This window comes from Seriola aureovittata, chromosome 12, assembly GCF_021018895.1.
Source record: "Seriola aureovittata isolate HTS-2021-v1 ecotype China chromosome 12, ASM2101889v1, whole genome shotgun sequence".
Lineage (NCBI taxonomy): Eukaryota > Metazoa > Chordata > Actinopteri > Carangiformes > Carangidae > Seriola > Seriola aureovittata.
The window spans coordinates 16,584,224-16,604,576 of record NC_079375.1 but is presented as its reverse complement, the minus strand read 5'-3'; the positions used below and the strand labels follow the sequence as shown (position 1 = coordinate 16,604,576).

At 31.7% G+C, this 20,353-nt stretch overlaps 1 protein-coding gene across 8 annotated transcripts in view; it reads left to right on the top strand.

Annotated features, from left to right (window-relative positions):
* The window catches only part of vwa5b2 (von Willebrand factor A domain containing 5B2), a 30,247-nt gene extending 9,919 nt beyond the window's left edge, over nt 1-20,328 (top strand). For 4 of the 8 annotated variants that reach the window (XM_056390983.1, XM_056390982.1, XM_056390981.1 and 1 more), the window contains 9 exons: nt 11,478-11,528; nt 16,208-16,445; nt 16,534-16,872; nt 16,987-17,124; nt 17,730-17,858; nt 17,937-17,987; nt 18,610-18,721; nt 18,888-19,011; nt 19,103-20,328. In XM_056390983.1, coding sequence (XP_056246958.1) covers nt 11,478-11,528; nt 16,208-16,445; nt 16,534-16,872; nt 16,987-17,124; nt 17,730-17,858; nt 17,937-17,987; nt 18,610-18,721; nt 18,888-19,011; nt 19,103-19,864 — 1,944 coding nt within the window. In that variant the 3' untranslated portion in view covers nt 19,865-20,328. The remainder of the gene's footprint in view (nt 1-11,477; nt 11,529-16,207; nt 16,446-16,533; nt 16,873-16,986; nt 17,125-17,729; nt 17,859-17,936; nt 17,988-18,609; nt 18,722-18,887; nt 19,012-19,102) is intronic. The other 4 variants (XM_056390986.1, XM_056390985.1, XM_056390984.1 and 1 more) reach the window with 4 other exon arrangements.
* The last annotated feature ends 25 nt before the right edge of the window (nt 20,329-20,353 follow it).

Genomic DNA, 20,353 nt, shown 5'->3' with positions numbered 1-20,353 from the left:
TGCCTTACTATACTATGCTTTTTATTTCACTTCTTAAGCCTTACTATACTTGGCTGTTTTTTCACTTTTTATGCCATACTATACTATGTTATTCTTTCACTTTTTATGCCTTACTACACTATGCCGTTTTTTTCATTATTTATGCCTTACTATACTATGTTGTTTTTTCACTTTTTAAGCCTTATTAAGGTCAATCATTTTATGACCTTTTATGCCTTACTATACTATGCCGTTTTTTTCTATTTTCATGCCTTACTATACTATGTAGTTTTTTTCACTTTTTATGCCTTACTATACTATGCCATTTTTTCACTTGTCACGCCTTACTATACTATGATGGTTTTTTTTTTTTACTTTTTATGCCATACTATACTATGATGTTTTTTTTCACTTTTTGTGCCTTACTACACTATGTTGTTTTTATGACTTTTTATTCCTTACTATACTATGTCGTTTTTTTCGTTTTCTTGTGCCTTACTGTATTATGCTGTTTTTATGAATTTTAATGCAGTACTATACTATGTCGATTTTTTTATTTTTTATGCCTTACTATACTATGCTGTTTTTTTTACTTTGTATGCCTTAATAAGCTCTATAATTTTCATGACTTTTTATGTCTTACTATACTATGACATTTTTATGACTTTTTATGCCTTGTTATACTATGATGTTTTTTTTCACTTTTTGTGCCTTACTACACTATGTTGTTTTTATGACTTTTTATTCCTTACTATACTATGTAGTTTTTTTCGTTTTCTTGTGCCTTACTGTTTTATGTTGTTTTTATGATTTTTATGCCTTACTATACTATGACATTTTTTTTCATTATTCATGCCTTATTATACTATGCCGTTTTTTTCACTTTTAACGCCTTACTATACTATGATGTTTTTTTTTACTTTTTATGCCATACAATACTATGTCGTTTTTTAGATTTTTTAGGCCTTACTATAGTATACCGTTTTTTTTCACTCTTTATGCCTTGCTATACTATGTCGTTTTTTCACTTTTTAGGCCTTACTTAGTTCTATCATTTTATGACATTTTATACCTTACTGTACTATGATGTTTTTTTTTACTTTATATGCCTTAATACATTATCTCATTTTTTTCATTTTTTATTACTTACTATACTATGTTGTTTTTTTCACTTTTCATGCTTAACTGTACTATGTCGTTTTTATGAAGTTTTTTGCCTTACTATACTATGCCGTTTTTTTTTACTTTTCACGCCTTACTATACTATGATGTTTTTTTCACTTTGTATGCCTTACTAAGCTCTATAATTTTCATGACTTTTTATGTCTTACTATATGATGACATTTTTATGACTTTTTATGCCTTGTTATACTATGTAGTTTTTATGACTTTTTATGCCATACAATACTATGTCGTTTTTTGATTTTTTTAGGCCTTACTATAGTATACCGTTTTTTTTCACTCTTTATGCCTTGCTATACTATGTCGTTTTTTTCACTTTTTAGGCCTTACTTAGTTCTATCATTTTATGACATTTTATACCTTACTGTACTATGATGTTTTTTTTTTTAATTTATATGCCTTAATACATTATCTCATTTTTTTCATTTTTTATTACTTACTATACTATGTTGTTTTTTTTCACTTTTCATGCTTAACTGTACTATGTCGTTTTTATGAAGTTTTATGCCTTACTATACTATGCCGTTTTTTTTAACTTTTCACGCCTTACTATGGTGTGATGTTTTTTTCACTTTGTATGCCTTACTAAGCTCTATAATTTTCATGACTTTTTATGTCTTACTATATGATGACATTTTTATGCCTTGTTATACTATGTAGTTTTTATGACTTTTTATGCCTTACTATACCATGCCATTTTTTTCATTATTCATGCCTTATTATACTATGCCTTTTTTTTCACTTTTTACGCCTTATTATACTAAACTGTTTTTTTTTCACTTTTGACGGCTTACTATACTATGCTTTTTTTTCACTTCTTAGGCCTTATTAAGGTCAATCATTTTATGACCTTTTATGCCTTACTATACTGTGTCGTTTTTTTTCACTTTTTATGCCTTACTAAGCTCTATAATTTTCATGACTTTACTTACTATACGATGACTTTTTTATGACTTTTTATGCCTTGTTATACTATGTAGTTTTTATGACTTTTTATGCCTTACTATACTATGCCATTTTTTTCACTTTTCACACCTTACTATACTATGATGTTTTTTTTTACTTTTTATGCCATACAATACTATGTCGTTTTTTAGATTTTTTAGGCCTTACTATAGTATACCGTTTTTTTTCACTCTTTATGCCTTGCTATACTATGTCGTTTTTTCACTTTTTAGGCCTTACTTAGTTCTATCATTTTATGACATTTTATACCTTACTGTACTATGATGTTTTTTTTTACTTTATATGCCTTAATACATTATCTCATTTTTTTCATTTTTTATTACTTACTATACTATGTTGTTTTTTTCACTTTTCATGCTTAACTGTACTATGTCGTTTTTATGAAGTTTTTTGCCTTACTATACTATGCCGTTTTTTTTTACTTTTCACGCCTTACTATACTATGATGTTTTTTTCACTTTGTATGCCTTACTAAGCTCTATAATTTTCATGACTTTTTATGTCTTACTATATGATGACATTTTTATGACTTTTTATGCCTTGTTATACTATGTAGTTTTTATGACTTTTTATGCCATACAATACTATGTCGTTTTTTGATTTTTTTAGGCCTTACTATAGTATACCGTTTTTTTTCACTCTTTATGCCTTGCTATACTATGTCGTTTTTTCACTTTTTAGGCCTTACTTAGTTCTATCATTTTATGACATTTTATACCTTACTGTACTATGATGTTTTTTTTTTAATTTATATGCCTTAATACATTATCTCATTTTTTTCATTTTTTATTACTTACTATACTATGTTGTTTTTTTCACTTTTCATGCTTAACTGTACTATGTCGTTTTTATGAAGTTTTATGCCTTACTATACTATGCCGTTTTTTTTAACTTTTCACGCCTTACTATGGTGTGATGTTTTTTTCACTTTGTATGCCTTACTAAGCTCTATAATTTTCATGACTTTTTATGTCTTACTATATGATGACATTTTTATGCCTTGTTATACTATGTAGTTTTTATGACTTTTTATGCCTTACTATACCATGCCATTTTTTTCATTATTCATGCCTTATTATACTATGCCTTTTTTTTCACTTTTTACGCCTTATTATACTAAACTGTTTTTTTTTCACTTTTGACGGCTTACTATACTATGCTTTTTTTTCACTTCTTAGGCCTTATTAAGGTCAATCATTTTATGACCTTTTATGCCTTACTATACTGTGTCGTTTTTTTTCACTTTTTATGCCTTACTAAGCTCTATAATTTTCATGACTTTACTTACTATACGATGACTTTTTTATGACTTTTTATGCCTTGTTATACTATGTAGTTTTTATGACTTTTTATGCCTTACTATACTATGCCATTTTTTTCACTTTTCACACCTTACTATACTATGTTGGTTTTTCATTATTCATGCCTTACTATACTATGTTGTTTTTTTCACTTTTTACGCCTTACTATACTATACTGTTTTTATTTTTCACTTTTTACGCCTTACTATACTATGCTTTTTTTCACTTCTTAAGCCTTACTATACTTGGCTGTTTTTTTCACTTTTTATGCCTCACTATACTATGTCTTTTTTTTCACTTTTTATGCCTTACTACACTATGCCATTTTTTCATTATTTATGCCTTACTATACTATGTCGTTTTTATGACTTTTTATGCCTTACTATAATATGCCGTTTTTTTCACTTTTCAGGCCTTACTATACTATGTTGTTTTTTTCATTATTTATGCCTTACTATACTATGCTGTTTGTTTCACTTTTTATGCCTTATTATACTATGCCGGTTTTTTTTCACTTTTTACGCCTTACTATACTATACTGTTTTTTTTTCACTTCTTAGGCCTTATTAAGGTCAATCATTTTATGACCTTTTATGCCTTACTATACTATGTTTTTTTTTCACTTTTTATGCCTGACTATACTATGTTGTTTGTTTCACTTTTTAGGCCTTACTAAGCTCTATAATTTTCATGACTTTTTATGTCTTACTATACTATGACATTTTTATTACTTTTTATGCCTTGTTATACTATGTAGTTTTTATGACTTTTTATCCCTTACTATACTATGTTGTTTTTTTCGCTTTTCATGCCTTACTATACTATGTTGGTTTTTTCATTATTTATGCCTTACTATACTATGTTTTTTTTTCAGTTTTCACGCCTTACTATACTATGTTGTTTTTTTTATTATTTATGCCTTACTATACTATGCCATTTTTTTCACTTTTCACGCCTTACTATACTATGTTTGTTTTTCATTATTCATGCCTTACTGTACTATGTTGTTTTTTTCACTTTTTACGCCTTACTATACTATACTGTTTTTTTTTTTTCACTTTTTACGCCTTACTATACTATGCTTTTTTTTCACTTCTTAAGCCTTACTATACTTGGCTGTTTTTTTCACTTTTCATGCCTTACTATACTATGTCTTTTTTTTCACTTTTTATGCCTTATTAATGTCAATAATTTTATGACCTTTTACGCCTTACTATACTATGATGTTTTTTTCACTTTTTATGCCTTACTAAGCTCCATAATTTTCATGACTTTTTATGTCTTACTATACTATGTCGTTTTTATGACTTTTTATGCCTTACTATAATATGCCGTTTTTTTCACTTTTCAGGCCTTACTATACTATGTTGTTTTTTTCATTATTTATGCCTTACTATACTATGCTGTTTGTTTCACTTTTTATGCCTTATTATACTATGCCGGTTTTTTTTCACTTTTTACGCCTTACTATACTATACTGTTTTTTTTCACTTCTTAGGCCTTATTAAGGTCAATCATTTTATGACCTTTTATGCCTTACTATACTATGTTTTTTTTTCACTTTTTATGCCTGACTATACTATGTTGTTTGTTTCACTTTTTAGGCCTTACTAAGCTCTATAATTTTCATGACTTTTTATGTCTTACTATACTATGACATTTTTATTACTTTTTATGCCTTGTTATACTATGTAGTTTTTATGACTTTTTATCCCTTACTATACTATGTTGTTTTTTTCGCTTTTCATGCCTTACTATACTATGTTGGTTTTTTCATTATTTATGCCTTACTATACTATGTTTTTTTTTCAGTTTTCACGCCTTACTATACTATGTTGTTTTTTTTATTATTTATGCCTTACTATACTATGCCATTTTTTTCACTTTTCACGCCTTACTATACTATGTTTGTTTTTCATTATTCATGCCTTACTGTACTATGTTGTTTTTTTCACTTTTTACGCCTTACTATACTATACTGTTTTTTTTTTTTCACTTTTTACGCCTTACTATACTATGCTTTTTTTTCACTTCTTAAGCCTTACTATACTTGGCTGTTTTTTTCACTTTTCATGCCTTACTATACTATGATGTCTTTTTTTTCACTTTTTATGCCTTATTAATGTCAATAATTTTATGACCTTTTACGCCTTACTATACTATGATGTTTTTTTCACTTTTTATGCCTTACTAAGCTCCATAATTTTCATGACTTTTTATGTCTTACTATACTATGTCGTTTTTATGACTTTTTATGCCTTACTATACTATGCCGTTTTTTTCACTTTTCAGGCCTTACTATACTATGTTGTTTTTTTCATTATTTATGCCTTACTTTACTATGTTTTTTTTTCACTTTTCACGCCTTACTATACTATGTTGTTTTTTTTATTATTTATGCCTTACTATACTATGCCGTTTTTTTTTCACTTTTTACGCCTTAGTATACTATACCGTTTTTTTTTCACTTTTTACGCCTTACTATACTATACCGTTTTTTTTTTTCACTTTTTACGCCTTACTATACTATACTGTTTTTTTCCACTTCTTAGACCTTATTAAGGTCAATCATTTTATGACCTTTTATGTCTTACTATACTATGCCGTTTTTTTTACTTTTCAAGCCTTACTATACTCTGATGTTTTTTTCATTTTTTATGCCTTACTATACTATGTCGTTTTTTTCATTATTCATGCCTTACTGTACTATGTCTTTTTTATGGCTTTTTATGCCTTACTATACTATGTCGTTTTGTTCAATTTTTATGCCTTACTAAGCTCTATCATTTTAATGAGTTTTTATGATTTACTATACTATGCTGTTTTTTTCACTTTTCATGCCTTACTATACTATGCTGTTTTTTTTCACTTTTACACCTTACTATACTATACCGTTTTTTTTCCCGCTTTTCCCACCTTACTATACTATACTGTTTTTTTTTCACTTTTTACGCCTTACTATACTATGCTTTTTTTTCACTTCTTAAGCCTTACTATACTTGGCTGTTTTTTCACTTTTTATGCCCTACTATACTATGTCGTTTTTATGAATTTTTATGCCTTACTATACTATGCCGTTTTTTTTACTTTTCACGCCTTACTATACTATGATGTTTTTTTCACTTTTTATGCCCTACTAAGCTCTATCATTTTCATGACTTTTTATATCTTACTATACTGTGACTTTTTTATGACTTTTTATGCCTTACTGTACTATGTTTTTTTTTTCACTTTTTATGCCTTACTACACTATGCCGTTTTTTTCATTATTTATGCCTTACTATACTATGTTGTTTTTCACTTTTTAAGCCTTATTAAGATCAATAATTTTATGACCTTTTATGCCTTACTATACTATGCCTTTTTTTTTCTATTTTCATGCCTTACTATACTATGTAGTTTTTTTCACTTTTTATGCCTTACTATACTATGCCATTTTTTTCACTTTTCACGCTTTACTGTACTATGATGTTTTTTTTTTTACTTTTTATGCCACACTATACTATGATGTTTTTTTTCACTTTTTGTGCCTTACTACACTATGTTTTTTTATGACTTTTTATTCCTTACTATACTGTCGTTTTTTTCGTTTTCTTGTGCCTTACTTTATTATGTTGTTTTTATGAATTTTAATGCATTACTATACTATGTCGATTTTTTTTATTTTTTATGCCTTACTGTACTATGTCGTTTTTTCGTTTTTTATGCCTCACTATATTATGTCGTTTTTTGATTTTTTAGGCCTTACTAAGCTCTATAATTTTCATGACTTTTTATGCCTTACTCTACTATGCTGTTTTTTTCACTTTTCATGCCTTACTATACTATGTTGATTTTTCATTATTCATGCCTTACTATACTATGTTGTTTTTTTCATTTTTCATGCCTTACTATACTATGTTGTTTTTTTTATTATTTATGCCTTACTATACTATGCCATTTATTTCACTTTTCACGCCTTACTATACTATGTTGGTTTTTCATTATTCATGCCTTACTATACTATGTTGTTTTTTTCACTTTTTACGCCTTACTATACTATACTGTTTTTTTTTTTCACTTTTTACGCCTTACTATACTATGCTTTTTTTTCACTTCTTAAGCCTTACTATACTTGGCTGTTTTTTTTTTATTTATGCCTTACTATACTATGTTGTTTTTTCACTTTTTAAGCCTTATTAAGGTCAATCATTTTATGACCTTTTATGCCTTACTATACTATGCCATTTTTTCCTATTTTCACGCCTTACTATACTATGTCGTTTTTATGACTTTTTATGCCTTACTATACTATGCCGTTTTTTTCACTTTTCAGGCCTTACTATACTATGTTGTTTTTTTCATTATTTATGCCTTACTATATTATGCTGTTTTTTTCACTTTTTATGCCTTATTATACTATGCCGTTTTTTTTTTCACTTTTTACGCCTTACTATGCTATACCGTTTTTTTTTTTCACTTTTTACGCCTTACTATACTATACTGTTTTTTTTCACTTCTTAGGCCTTATTAAGGTCAATCATTTTATGACCTTTTATGCCTTACTATACTATGTTTTTTTTTTCACTTTTTATGCCTGACTATACTATGTTGTTTGTTTCACTTTTTAGGCCTTACTAAGCTCTATCATTTTTATGACTTTTTAGGCCTTACTATACTATGCCGTTTTTTTATTTTCATGCCTTACTAAACTATGTTGTTTTTTTCACTTTTTATGCCTTACTATACTATGCCGTTTTTTTTTGACTTTTTATGCCTTACTATACTATGCAATTTTTTTTTTAACTTTTCATGCCTTACTATACTATGTTGGTTTTTTCATTATTTATGCCTTACTTTACTATGTTTTTTTTTCACTTTTCACGCCTTATTATACTATGTTGTTTTTTTTATTATTTATGCCTTACTATACTATGCCGTTTTTCTTTCACTTTTTACGCCTTAGTATACTATACCGTTTTTTTTTCACTTTTTACGCCTTACTATACTATACTGTTTTTTTTTCACTTCTTAGGCCTTATTAAGGTCAATCATTTTATGACCTTTTATGCCATACTATACTATGTTTTTTTTTTCACTTTTTATGCCTGACTATACTATGTTGTTTGTTTCACTTTTCATGCCTTACTATACTATGTTGATTTTTCATTATTCATGCCTTACTATACTATGTTATTTTTTTTCACTTTTTACACCTTACTATACTATGCTTTTTTTTCACTTCTTAAGCCTTACTATACTTGGCTGTTTTTTTTCACTTTTTATGCCTTACTATACTATGTCTTTTTTTTTTCACTTTTTATGCCTTACTACACTATTCCATTTTTTCATTATTTATGCCTTACTATACTATGTTGTTTTTTCACTTTTTAAGCCTTATTAAGGTCAATCATTTTATGACCTTTTATGCCTTACTATACTATGCCATTTTTTTCTATTTTCACGCCTTACTATACTATACTGTTTTTTTCACTTCTTAGACCTTATTAAGGTCAATCATTTTATGACCTTTTATGCCTTACTATACTATGGTGTTTTTTTCACTTTTTATGCCTGACTATAATATGTCGTTTGTTTCACTTTTTAGACCTTACTAAGCTCTATCATTTTTATGACTTTTTAGGCCTTACTATACTATGCCGTTTTTTTATTTTCATGCCTTACTAAACTATGTTGTTTTTTTCACTTTTTATGCCTTACTATACTATGCCGTTTTTTTGACTTTTTATGCCTTACTAAGCTCTATAATTTTCAGGACTTTTTATGTCTTACTATACTATGATGTTTTTATGACTTTTCATGCCTTGTTATACTATGTAGTTTTTATGACTTTTTATCCCTTACTTCTTTTAACGTTTTTCACTTTTTATGCTTGATTATATCATGTTTCACAGCCTGTCTTAACGGCTGGAAAAAAGAAAGGGGAGACAACAGGAGTTGGCAGATAACTTTCAAATAATTTATTTACAACAAGGAAAATGAGATATACAGTACATCAACAAATAAGTGAAATACAATGAACAAAAGAAAGGCCACAGCTTCCAACATGTCTGCCAGGAGCACGGGAGCGATGTCGAAGACAGCCAGAGAGATAGTTAGAGAGGTCATAGAGGCAGGAGTGAAAGGGGGAAGACTTAATGTAGCACACCATGCTCATGTGTAGCGCATCAAGTTGATTCCTGCATCCAGCACCTGAAATGAAATCAGAAAAAACAAAAAGGGACGCTGAGTGCCCTGGTGGACATTTTTTTTTCACTTTTAATGCCTTACTATACTTTGTCGTTTTTATGACTTTTTAAGCCTTACTAAGGTCTATCATTTTATGACTTTTTATGCCTTACTATATTATGACGTTTTTTTCACTTCTTATGCGATACTATAATATTTCGTTTTTTCACTTTTTATGCCTTACTACGCTCTATAATTTAATGACTTTTTATACCTTACTATACTATGCTGTTTCCTTCACTTTTTACACCTTACTATACTATGCTGCTTTTTTCTATTTTCATGCCTTACTATACTATGTCATTTTTTTCACTTTTTATGCCTTACTACTCTATGTCGTTTTTTTCCCATTTTTTAGGCCTTACTAAGCTCTATAATTTTCGTGACTTTTTATGTCTTACTATACTATGACGATTTTATGACTTTTTATGCCTTATTATACAATGTAGTTTTTATGACTTTTATGCCTTATTATACTATGCTATTTTTTCACTTTTCACGCCTTACTATACTATGCTGTTTTCTTCACTTTTTATGCCTTACTACTCTATGTCGTTTTTTTCCCATTTTTTAGGCCTTACTAAGCTCTATAATTTTCGTGACTTTTTATGTCTTACTATACTATGACGATTTTATGACTTTTTATGCCTTATTATACAATGTAGTTTTTATGACTTTTATGCCTTATTATACTATGCTATTTTTTCACTTTTCACGCCTTACTATACTATGCTGTTTTCTTCACTTTTTATGCCTTACTATAATATGCCATTTTCTTCCCTTTTTATGCTTCACTAAACTATGTCATTTTTTTTCACTTTTTAGGCCTTACTAAGCTCTATAATTTTCATGACTCTTTATGTCTATGATGTTTTTATGACTTTTTATCCCTTACTATACTATATCGTTTTTATGACTTTTTATGCCGTACTATACTATGCTGATTTTTTTGTTGTTTATATCTTACTATACTATGTCGTTTTTTTTCACTTTTTATGCCTTACTATACTATGCCGTTTTTCTTCCCTTTTTTGCCTTACTATACTATGTTGTTTTTTTCACTTTTTATGCCTTACTATACTATGCCATTTTTTTCTATTTTCATGCCTTACTATACTATGCCATTTTTTTCCTTTTTTATGCCTTACTAAACTATGTTGTTTTTTTCACTTTTTAGGCCTTACTATACTATGCTGTTTTTTTCTATTGTCATGCCTTACTAAACTAAGTCGTTTTTCTTTCACTTTTTATGCCTTACTACACTATGTCGTTTTTTACATTTTTTAGGCCTTACTAAGCTCTATAATTTTCATGACTTTTTATGTCTTACTATACTATGATGTTTTTATGACTTTTTATGCCTTATTATACAATGTAGTTTGTATGACTTTTTATGCCTTACTATACTATGTTGTTTTTTTCACTTTTCACACCTTACTATACTATGTCGTTTTTATGACTTTTTATGCCTTACTATACTATGTTGTTTTTTCACTTTTTACGCCTTACTATACTATGTCGTTTTCTTCACTTTATATGCCTCACTATAATATGCCATTTTCTTCCTTTTTTATGCTTTACTAAACTATGCCATTTTTTTTCACTTTTTAGGCCTTACTAAGCTCTATAATTTTCATGACTTTTCATGCTTTACTATACTATGTCGTTTTTATGACTTTATTCTTTACTATACTATGTTCTTTTTATGCCTTTTATTGCCTTACTATACTATGTCATGTTTTTCAGTTTTTATACCTTATTGTATTACGACTTCTTTTGACGTTTTTCAATTTTTAAGCTTGATTATCTCATGTTTCACAGCCTGTCTTAATGTCTGGAAAACAAGAAAGGGGAGACAACACGAGTTGGCAGGTAACTTTCAAATAATTTATTTACAACAAGGAAAATGAGATATACATAACTGAAATACAGTAAAGGAAAGAAAGGCCACAGCTGCCATCAGGTCTGCCAGGAGCGCGGGAGCGATGACGAAGACAGCCAGTGAGATAGCTGGAGAGGTCAGAGAGCCAGGACTGACAGGGGGAAGACTTAATGTAGCACACCACGCTTATGTGTAGCGCATCAAGCTGATTCCTGCATCCAGCACCTGAAATGAAATCAACAAAAACAAACAGGGACACTCAATGCCTTTGTGGAGTTTCAGTTTTTTTGCCTTACTATACTATGTCATTTTTTCAATATTTATGCCTTACTGTACTTTGCCGTTTTTTTTCACTTTTTATGCCTTACTATACTATTTAGGTTTTTTTTTTTCACTTTTTATGCCTTACTGTACTATGTCGTTTTTATGGCTTTTTATGCCTTACTATACTATGACGTTTTTTCACTTTTTAGGCCTTACAAAGCACTATGATTTTTGTGATTTCTTATGCCTTACGATACTATGACGTTTTTTTCACTTCTTATGCCCTACTATACTATGACGTTTTTTTTTACTTTTTATGCCTTACTATACTATTTAGTTTTTTTTTATTTTTAATGCCTTACTATACTTTACTATGTAATTTTCATGACTTTTATGCCTGACTATACTATGCAGTTTTTTTCAGTTTTTATGCCTAAATATACTATTTAGTTTTTTATTTTTATTTTTAATGCCTTACTATAATTTACTGTGTAATTTTCATGACTTTTATGCCTTACTATACTATGCCTTTTTTTCAGTTTTCATGCCTTACTATACTTCGCCGTTTTTTTCATTTTTTATGCCTCACTATACTATGTCATTTTTTTCAGTTCTTATGCCTTACTATATTATGCAGTCTTGTCACTTTTTATGCTTTACTATACTATGTTGTTTTTATGACTTTTTATGCCTTACTATACTATGCCGTTTTTTTCACTTTTTATGCCTTACTATACTATTGAGTTTTTTTCACTTTTTATGCCTTCTATACTATGCTGTTTTTTTCAGTTTTTATGCCTTACTATACTTTGCCGTTTTTTTCATTTTTTATGCCTCACTATACTATGTCATTTTTTTCCGTTCTTATGCCTTACTATACTATGCCGTTTTTGTCACTTTTTATGCTTTACTATACTATGTTGTTTTTATGGCTTTTTATGCCTTACTATACTATTTAGTTTTTTTTTATTTTTAATGCCTCACTATACTTTACTATGTAATTTTCATGACTTTTATGCCTTACTATACTATGCCGTTTTTTTCAGTTTTTATGCCTTACTATACTATTTAGTTTTTTTTCACTTTTTATGCCTTACTGTACTATGTCGTTTTTATGGCTTTTTATGCCTTACTATACTATGTCATTTTTGTCACTTTTTAGGCCTTACAAAGCTCTATCATTTTTGTGATTTCTTATGCCTTATGATACTATGATGTTTTTTTCACTTTTTATGCCTTACTATACTATGACGTTTTTTTCACTTCTTATGCCCTACTATACTATGACCTTTTTTTGACTTTTTATGCCTTACTATACTATTTAGTTTTTTTTTATTTTTAATGCCTTATTATACTTTACTATGTAATTTTCATGACTTTTATGCCTTACTATACTACGCCATTTTTTTCATTTTTTATGCCTCACTATACTATGTCATTTTTTTCCGTTCTTATTTCTTACTATATTATGCTGTTTTTATGACTTTTTATGCCTTACTATACTATGACGTTTTTTTCACTTCTTATGCCCTACTATACTATGACGTTTTTTTGACTTTTTATGCCTCACTATACGATTTTTTTATTTTTAATGCCTTACTGTATTTTGCCGTTTTTTTCATTTTTTATGCCTCACTATACCATGTCATTTTTTTCAGTTTTTATGCCTTACTATACTATGCCGTTTTTTTTCAGTTTGTATGCCTTACTATACTATTTAGTTTTTTTTTCACTTTTTATGCATTACTGTACTATGTCGTTTTTATGGCTTTTTATGCCTTACTATACTATTTTTTTATTTTTTTATTTTTAATGCCTTACTGTATTTTGCCGTTTTTTTCATTTTTTATGCCTCACTATACCATGTCATTTTTTTCAGTTTTTATGCCTTACTATACTATGCCGTTTTTTTTCACTTTGTATGCCTTACTATACTATTTAGGTTTTTTTCACTTTTTATGCATTACTGTACTATGTCGTTTTTATGGCTTTTTATGCCTTACTATACTATGCCATTTTTTTTCACTTTGTATGCCTTACTATACTATTTAGGTTTTTTTTCACTTTTTATGCATTACTGTACTATGTCGTTTTTATGGCTTTTTATGCCTTACTATACTATGTTGTTTTTTCACTTTTTAGGCCTTACAAAGCTCTATCATTTTTGTGATTTCTTATGCCTTACGATACTATGACGTTTTTTTCACTTTTTATGCCTTACTATACTATGAGGTTTTTTTCACTTCTTATGCCCTACCATACTATGATGTTTTTTTTTTACTTTTTATGCCTTACTATACTATTTAGTTTTTTTTATTTTTAATGCCTTACTATACTTTACTATGTAATTTTCATGACTTTTATGCCTGACTATACTATGCAGTTTTTTCAGTTTTTATGCCTTACTATACTATTTAGTTTTTTATTTTTATTTTTAATGCCTTACTATACTTTACTATGTAATTTTCATGACTTTTATGCCTTACTATACTATGTTGTTTTTTCACTTTTTAGGCCTTACAAAGCCCTATCATTTTTGTGATTTCTTATGCCTTATGATACTATGACATTTTTTTCACTTTTTATGCCTCACTATACTATGACGTTTTTTTCACTTTTTATGCCTTACTATACTATTTTTTTTATTTTTAATTGCCTTACTGTACTTTGCCGTTTTTTTCATTTTTTATGCCTCACTATACCATGTCATTTTTTTCAGTTTTTATGCCTTACTGTACTATTTAGTTTTTTTCACTTTTTATGCCTTACTGTACTATGTTGTTTTTATGGCTTTTTATGCCTTACTATACTACTTAGTTTTTTTTTTAATTTTTAATGCCTTACTATACTTTACTATGTAATTTTCATGACTTTTATGCCTTACTATACTATGCAGTTTTTTTCAGTTTTTATGCCTTACTATACTACGTCATTTTTATGACTTTTTATACCTTACTATATTATGTCGTTTTTTTTACTTTTTATGCCTCATTAGACTATGTCGTTTTTTTGACTTTTTAGCGTTACCAAGTTATGTCATTTTTATGACTTTTTATGCCTTACTGTACTATGTAATTTTTATGACTTTTAATGCCTTACTGTAGTATTACATTTTTATGACTTTTTATGCCTTACTATTAGACCATGTCGTTTTTTGACTTTTTAGTGTTACTAAGCTATGTTATTTTTATGACTTTAAATGCCTTATTAGACTATGTCATTTAAGACTAAGAAAAACTGAAAAAAAGTTTTTTTCCATTTTTATGCCTTACTATACTATGTCGTTTTTTCCAGATTTTTTGCCTAACTATACTATGACATTGTTTGACTTTTTTATGCCTTATTATACTATGACGTTTTTAGACATTTTTTTACCTAAATATACTATGACATTTTTATGACTCAACAAACTATGACGTTTTTTTTTTATGTTCTTATGCCTTAGTATACTATGACATTTTTTGACATTTTTATGCCTCACTATACTATGACGTTTTTTTAAGGGCCACCATTTCATGTGGTTATTATGTCTTAACATAGTATAGAGATTTTTATGCCTGACTATACTATGACATTTTTTGACATTTTTATGCCTTACCATATTTAGACATTTTTCAACATTTTTATGCATTACTATATCATGACATTTTTTGACATTTTTATGCCTTACCATATTTTCAACATTTTTTATGCCTTACTATACAATGACATTTTATGCCTTACTATATTAATACGTTTTATGCCTTACTATACCACGACTTTTTATGCTTTACTACTATGATTATTTTTATGCGGGGGCCCGGCGGTTCAGTGGTGAAAACTATCACCTCACATTAGGAAGGTACCAGGTTTTGAACCCCAGGCCTGGGGCCTTTCTGTGAGGATTTTGCATGTTCTCATTTTATCTGTGTGATTTCTGTTTGGGTACTTTTTTCAGGTCTTCCAGATCAAACATATGCACATGTCTATAATACAAACAGACATACTAAAATACATGTTTCTCTTATTTAGACATACATGTCAATTTATGATATTCCAATTTCTAACAGGTTTCATGTGTAATTTTTTCATATATAGGCTATTTTAAATACATATATGATTTTACTTCATATGTACATGTATTTCATATATGTAAATTCAACATCGTACATCTATTACATTCACGTATGGGCATTTCTGAATGTAAATTCAGATCTTATATGTTAATAAACCGTTTGGTTGATGGCATTAAACATCAATTTCTTTGTTTTGGAGGGGTGGTCGTGGTTTTCCTTCCCTACTAATGTTGAGACCAAACCTACGCCCTTGCTCTAAAATCTTTTAATTTTAGACATATGTTGCTGCAGAGAAAAATAAAATAGAGTTCTGACTTACTTTTTTACTTTCTTTGTTTTCATACAACCAGAGTGGGCGTCTGGATGGAGGCGAGGAGTCTCGTAGGAGACAAAAAGCACTGGCCCGTTCAACCATGGCAGCACGGAGTTTCTCGTCCCCCCAGGGCGAGCTTGAGATGCATCGCCTAAGGAGAGCTCTGGAGAGGGTCTCCTTTGACCAAACACTGGGAGGGAGGCTGGACGAAAGTGATGGGGAAACGAAGCCCCCATCACGAGGGACACTGTCCCGCAGAAGCCTCACTGACTCCAGTAAGATACTATTAAGAAAACCAGGACTATGCTTCTCATCTTCCCTCCATCAAATTTCTATCCCTCACTTTCTTGCTTTGACCCTCAGATGGTCTCCTGTTCCCTGCCTCTCCTCTGGACTGGGACAGCTTCACAGATCCAGAGTACCTCTTCACTGCTGTTCCCCCAGAGGATCCCCCACCAGGTCAGTGTCGCTCACGCATTCATGGCCTGCTGAGTGGCAGGCCTGTGTCCTGGGAGGTCACTGTCGACCTGGGGCACCTCTGGACCCCTGAGGGCCAGGAGACATCAGGGGCTGAAGGATGTGGAGGAGGGGAAGAAGGAAAGGGAGGGGAACCATGGGAGGAGATTATTCACCAACTGACTGCTCGCTCAGTTATAAGAGACTTTGAGAAAATGGCAGAGAAGGAGAGTGACATTGGACATGGTGAGGTTTAACTGATGATTTCTCTTGCTGACTGACGTACCGTTATCTCCTAACTGTTATAAATGCTGTCTATCTCTTACTTTTTCTGTGTTGTTGTATTTGATGATTCCTTAGGTTCAGCTAAGCGATACCGTATGAAGGCTATCCAGACCAGTAAGCATTGTAACATTATCTGCATGTACACAGCCTTCACTACCACTGATAGCAACCCCAACAAAGGCTTGCCAGAAGGCATGGACGTCCAAAACACAGGTGTGCTACAAAATCTCACACAGACAGAGCAATTATATATTTTAGACATTAGGTTTTTATGTTACTTTTCACAAGGAGTCCTATTCAATCTGTGAAAATAGTTATCTAATGTGCTTTGTGGCTCTGAAGGGTGCTTTCTGACAAAATGACCCTGATGATGTCATTAGGGTTATCTCAGGTTGGGCTTCAAATTTTTCACCGATACAAACTTAGGATGTGGAGTTTTGGCATTTACTGGGCAGGGATGGTCTACTGAGAGATGCTCTTGAGTTGTATTATGGGAATTGAAGGATTCAGTTTTTTTGGTGTTTGAGTCAAGATATCTCCGCCAGTGCTTCTTATTTTTTTACCAATTCTTTTCTTTTTTTTAATCTTTCTTCCTCACCTTAATAAAAGTACAATGCTAGATCGCTCTGACAAGTACCAGCAACACAAATATACTAGCATTCATAGTCTAAGCTAGTTTGCAATGCCTGTTCTTACAATTTGTTAAAAATATAAGGAAAATACACAGATTTGATTTCAGGCATGGGTTAACTTATGTTGAGGTTTCATTTAAAGACCAAATTTTAGTGTGTATTTGTGCTGTGTGTATGTGTGTGTAGGGATGCATTTGGGAAACAAGTGGAGTTCCCAGTCAGGTAGTCGCAGGCAGAGGGCCTATTCTGTTGGTTTGGGCAGACGGCGCACCAGTAGAGACAGTGAAGAGATTGAGGACACCTGGAACTCTACAGGTATAAAGACTGAATGATACCAGCACCCATATCTGTTGCCAAGACTTTAGGTCAATCAACAATCTTTGTATCTCTCAGACAGAGATGACACTCCTGCCTCACCCTGTAGCCTTACATCCTGGGACTCTAGTAAGTATTGCTGTCGACTCGCTCAGTGAAAACACTCTAGTGTCAGTGTACTCCCAAGGTTAGAGACGTCTGACCAGAAAACCAGTTCAAAACTCTAGATGAGTCTGTATGGAAAGAGAAAAGGAAGACCTACTTTCCCTTCCTCTGAGGTAATGGATCAATGGTAAGGATCAATTCACAGAAAAAGTCCAAAAAAGCAAGATATTTTCTCCCTTGCCTCTAGTGGTATGAAGCCATGCAATAGTTAAGGTTTATTCACCAAGGTTTTAGGATATCAGACTAACAATTCTGCCTCCACCCCAATACAATGGATGTGTGCTGGGGTGTAGAATTTGTGTTTGTGGTGCTCAAAAAGCTGAAACATTATATTTAAAAGCAATATTTCTTTCCAAAAACAATTCCCCCTTTGTTCTAAATAATTCACAAAACACAGTGTAAGACATTTCTAAAGGGATTATTTTATCATTAGAAAATAGTTCTACTGAAAAGTGATCACAGCAAGAACACAGCTATCTTTTTTTTGGGGTGCACTGAGCCTTTAAACGCAGTCAGGAAACATCACCTTGTAACTGTACTGATGAAACAATAGTGTTTAATGTTTTATTCCACGCTGCTGTCTCAGGTGTAGGAGGTAGTGCCTACTCTGCTACAGCTCCAGCAATAACAGGCGCCTCATGCACTCGTTCACAGCGATCTATAGAGAGCAAGTCAATGGAGAGCTTCTTTGGCACCAGGTAAAGAAAACTTTCACATTAAATTAAGATTGTTGAGTGAAAATTTCTTGTCAATGCTGCATTAAATTGTGAAGGGGATCAACAAAAATGTTAGTGTTTAGCAGAAACGGACTGAAAGTAACTAAATGATCTTTCTGGAAAGGTTACCTCTTTTTATATATTCCAGGTTCCCACTGGGCAGACTCAGGTCCTCTATTTCATCAGGAAAGCAGATTCCTCTCAAGTCCCACTGTTTGTCAGCAGAGACTGAGAAACAACCTGAAACTGAGGCCCCGGACTATCTTCCCCTGGTGAGCTGTGCATACAAACAACATACGCAATCTTCTACATACAAGCGCGCAAACACATTTATTAATTTGTGTCTATATGGTGTTGAATCAGGTGCGTCTGCAGCTGGCTTCAGGGGCTTTTCTTCTGACGGAGATGTACTCAGACTGTGTCCAGATCCCCCTGGACCGCCTAAAAAGAGCTTCACCCTACAGCCTCCACCGTCGCAGCCTCAGCCCACCTTTCCGTTGCACTTCCCCCAGCGCTCCATCTTTATCCACCTCTGCCATGCCTCTGGGTGCTCCCTCTAGTCACCATGTTACCTTTTCTCCTTCTTCCGGCCTCCTCTCTAAACCAACTGCACCTCCTTTCCACCACACTCCAGACGACACTCCCCTGATGCTGGAACCAAGGCTTCGCCGAAGACACCTGTCTGACCGAGACACTGTCACCTCACCCCCTGACCTCCCCAGCTCCGAGGAGGGCTCCCTGGAGCTATCAGTTGGCCTGTCCCACAGCCAGAGCCACGGCCAGGCAGATAGTGGTCGCGGATCAGAGACAGATGTTTATGAAGGCTCCACAGTAGAGCCAGCTGACCTCCAGGGGAGCTGCCTGTTGGCTCAAGAAGACCTGGAGGGCTCAAGCTGGGCCACAGCTGTGGCTCTAGCCTGGCTGGAGCACCGCTGTGCCGGCTACTTCATGGAGTGGGAGCTGGTGGCAGCAAAAGCAGACTTCTGGCTGCGCTGTCAGGAGCTGCCTGAGGGGGTCGACCTGGCGGGGCTGAAGGGAGCCGCCAGACAGCTGTTCCTGCTGCTACGCCACTGGGACGAGAACATCAAACTAAACATGCTGTGTTATAACCCCAATAACATGTGAGACTATCATCTCTGAGGAAACTGAGCCAGATCTACTGATTTGCATACTCACTTGTTACCTATGACTGTGACTGTAAAGAAGCAACGGCTTTACATAAAAAAGTGAATCCTGTATTTTATCTGCAACCCAGTGCCAAGTTCATTCTGATATTAAGTTGCACATGAAAAATTGTACTGATGTAAGAATTTATATTAACTTGAAATGACTACCCTTTACATGACATCTACCAAGTGGCCTTTTGTTATAAATATGCTTTATGCAATCACATGAATGCCTTGACCACCTGAATGGGCTTTTTGTAGTTTTAGCTTCCTGTCAGTATAATGTTGTTACTTTGCTAAATGTATAATCACAATCAGTCAGATAGGAGTGATTTTGATTATCAGGATGATTATTTGATAAACTAATGAAAGATTACTTTAAACAATGAACTTGCTGTTGTGAAAATAAATTTTAAAAAAACACACTGGAATTTAGCTATTATTTGTA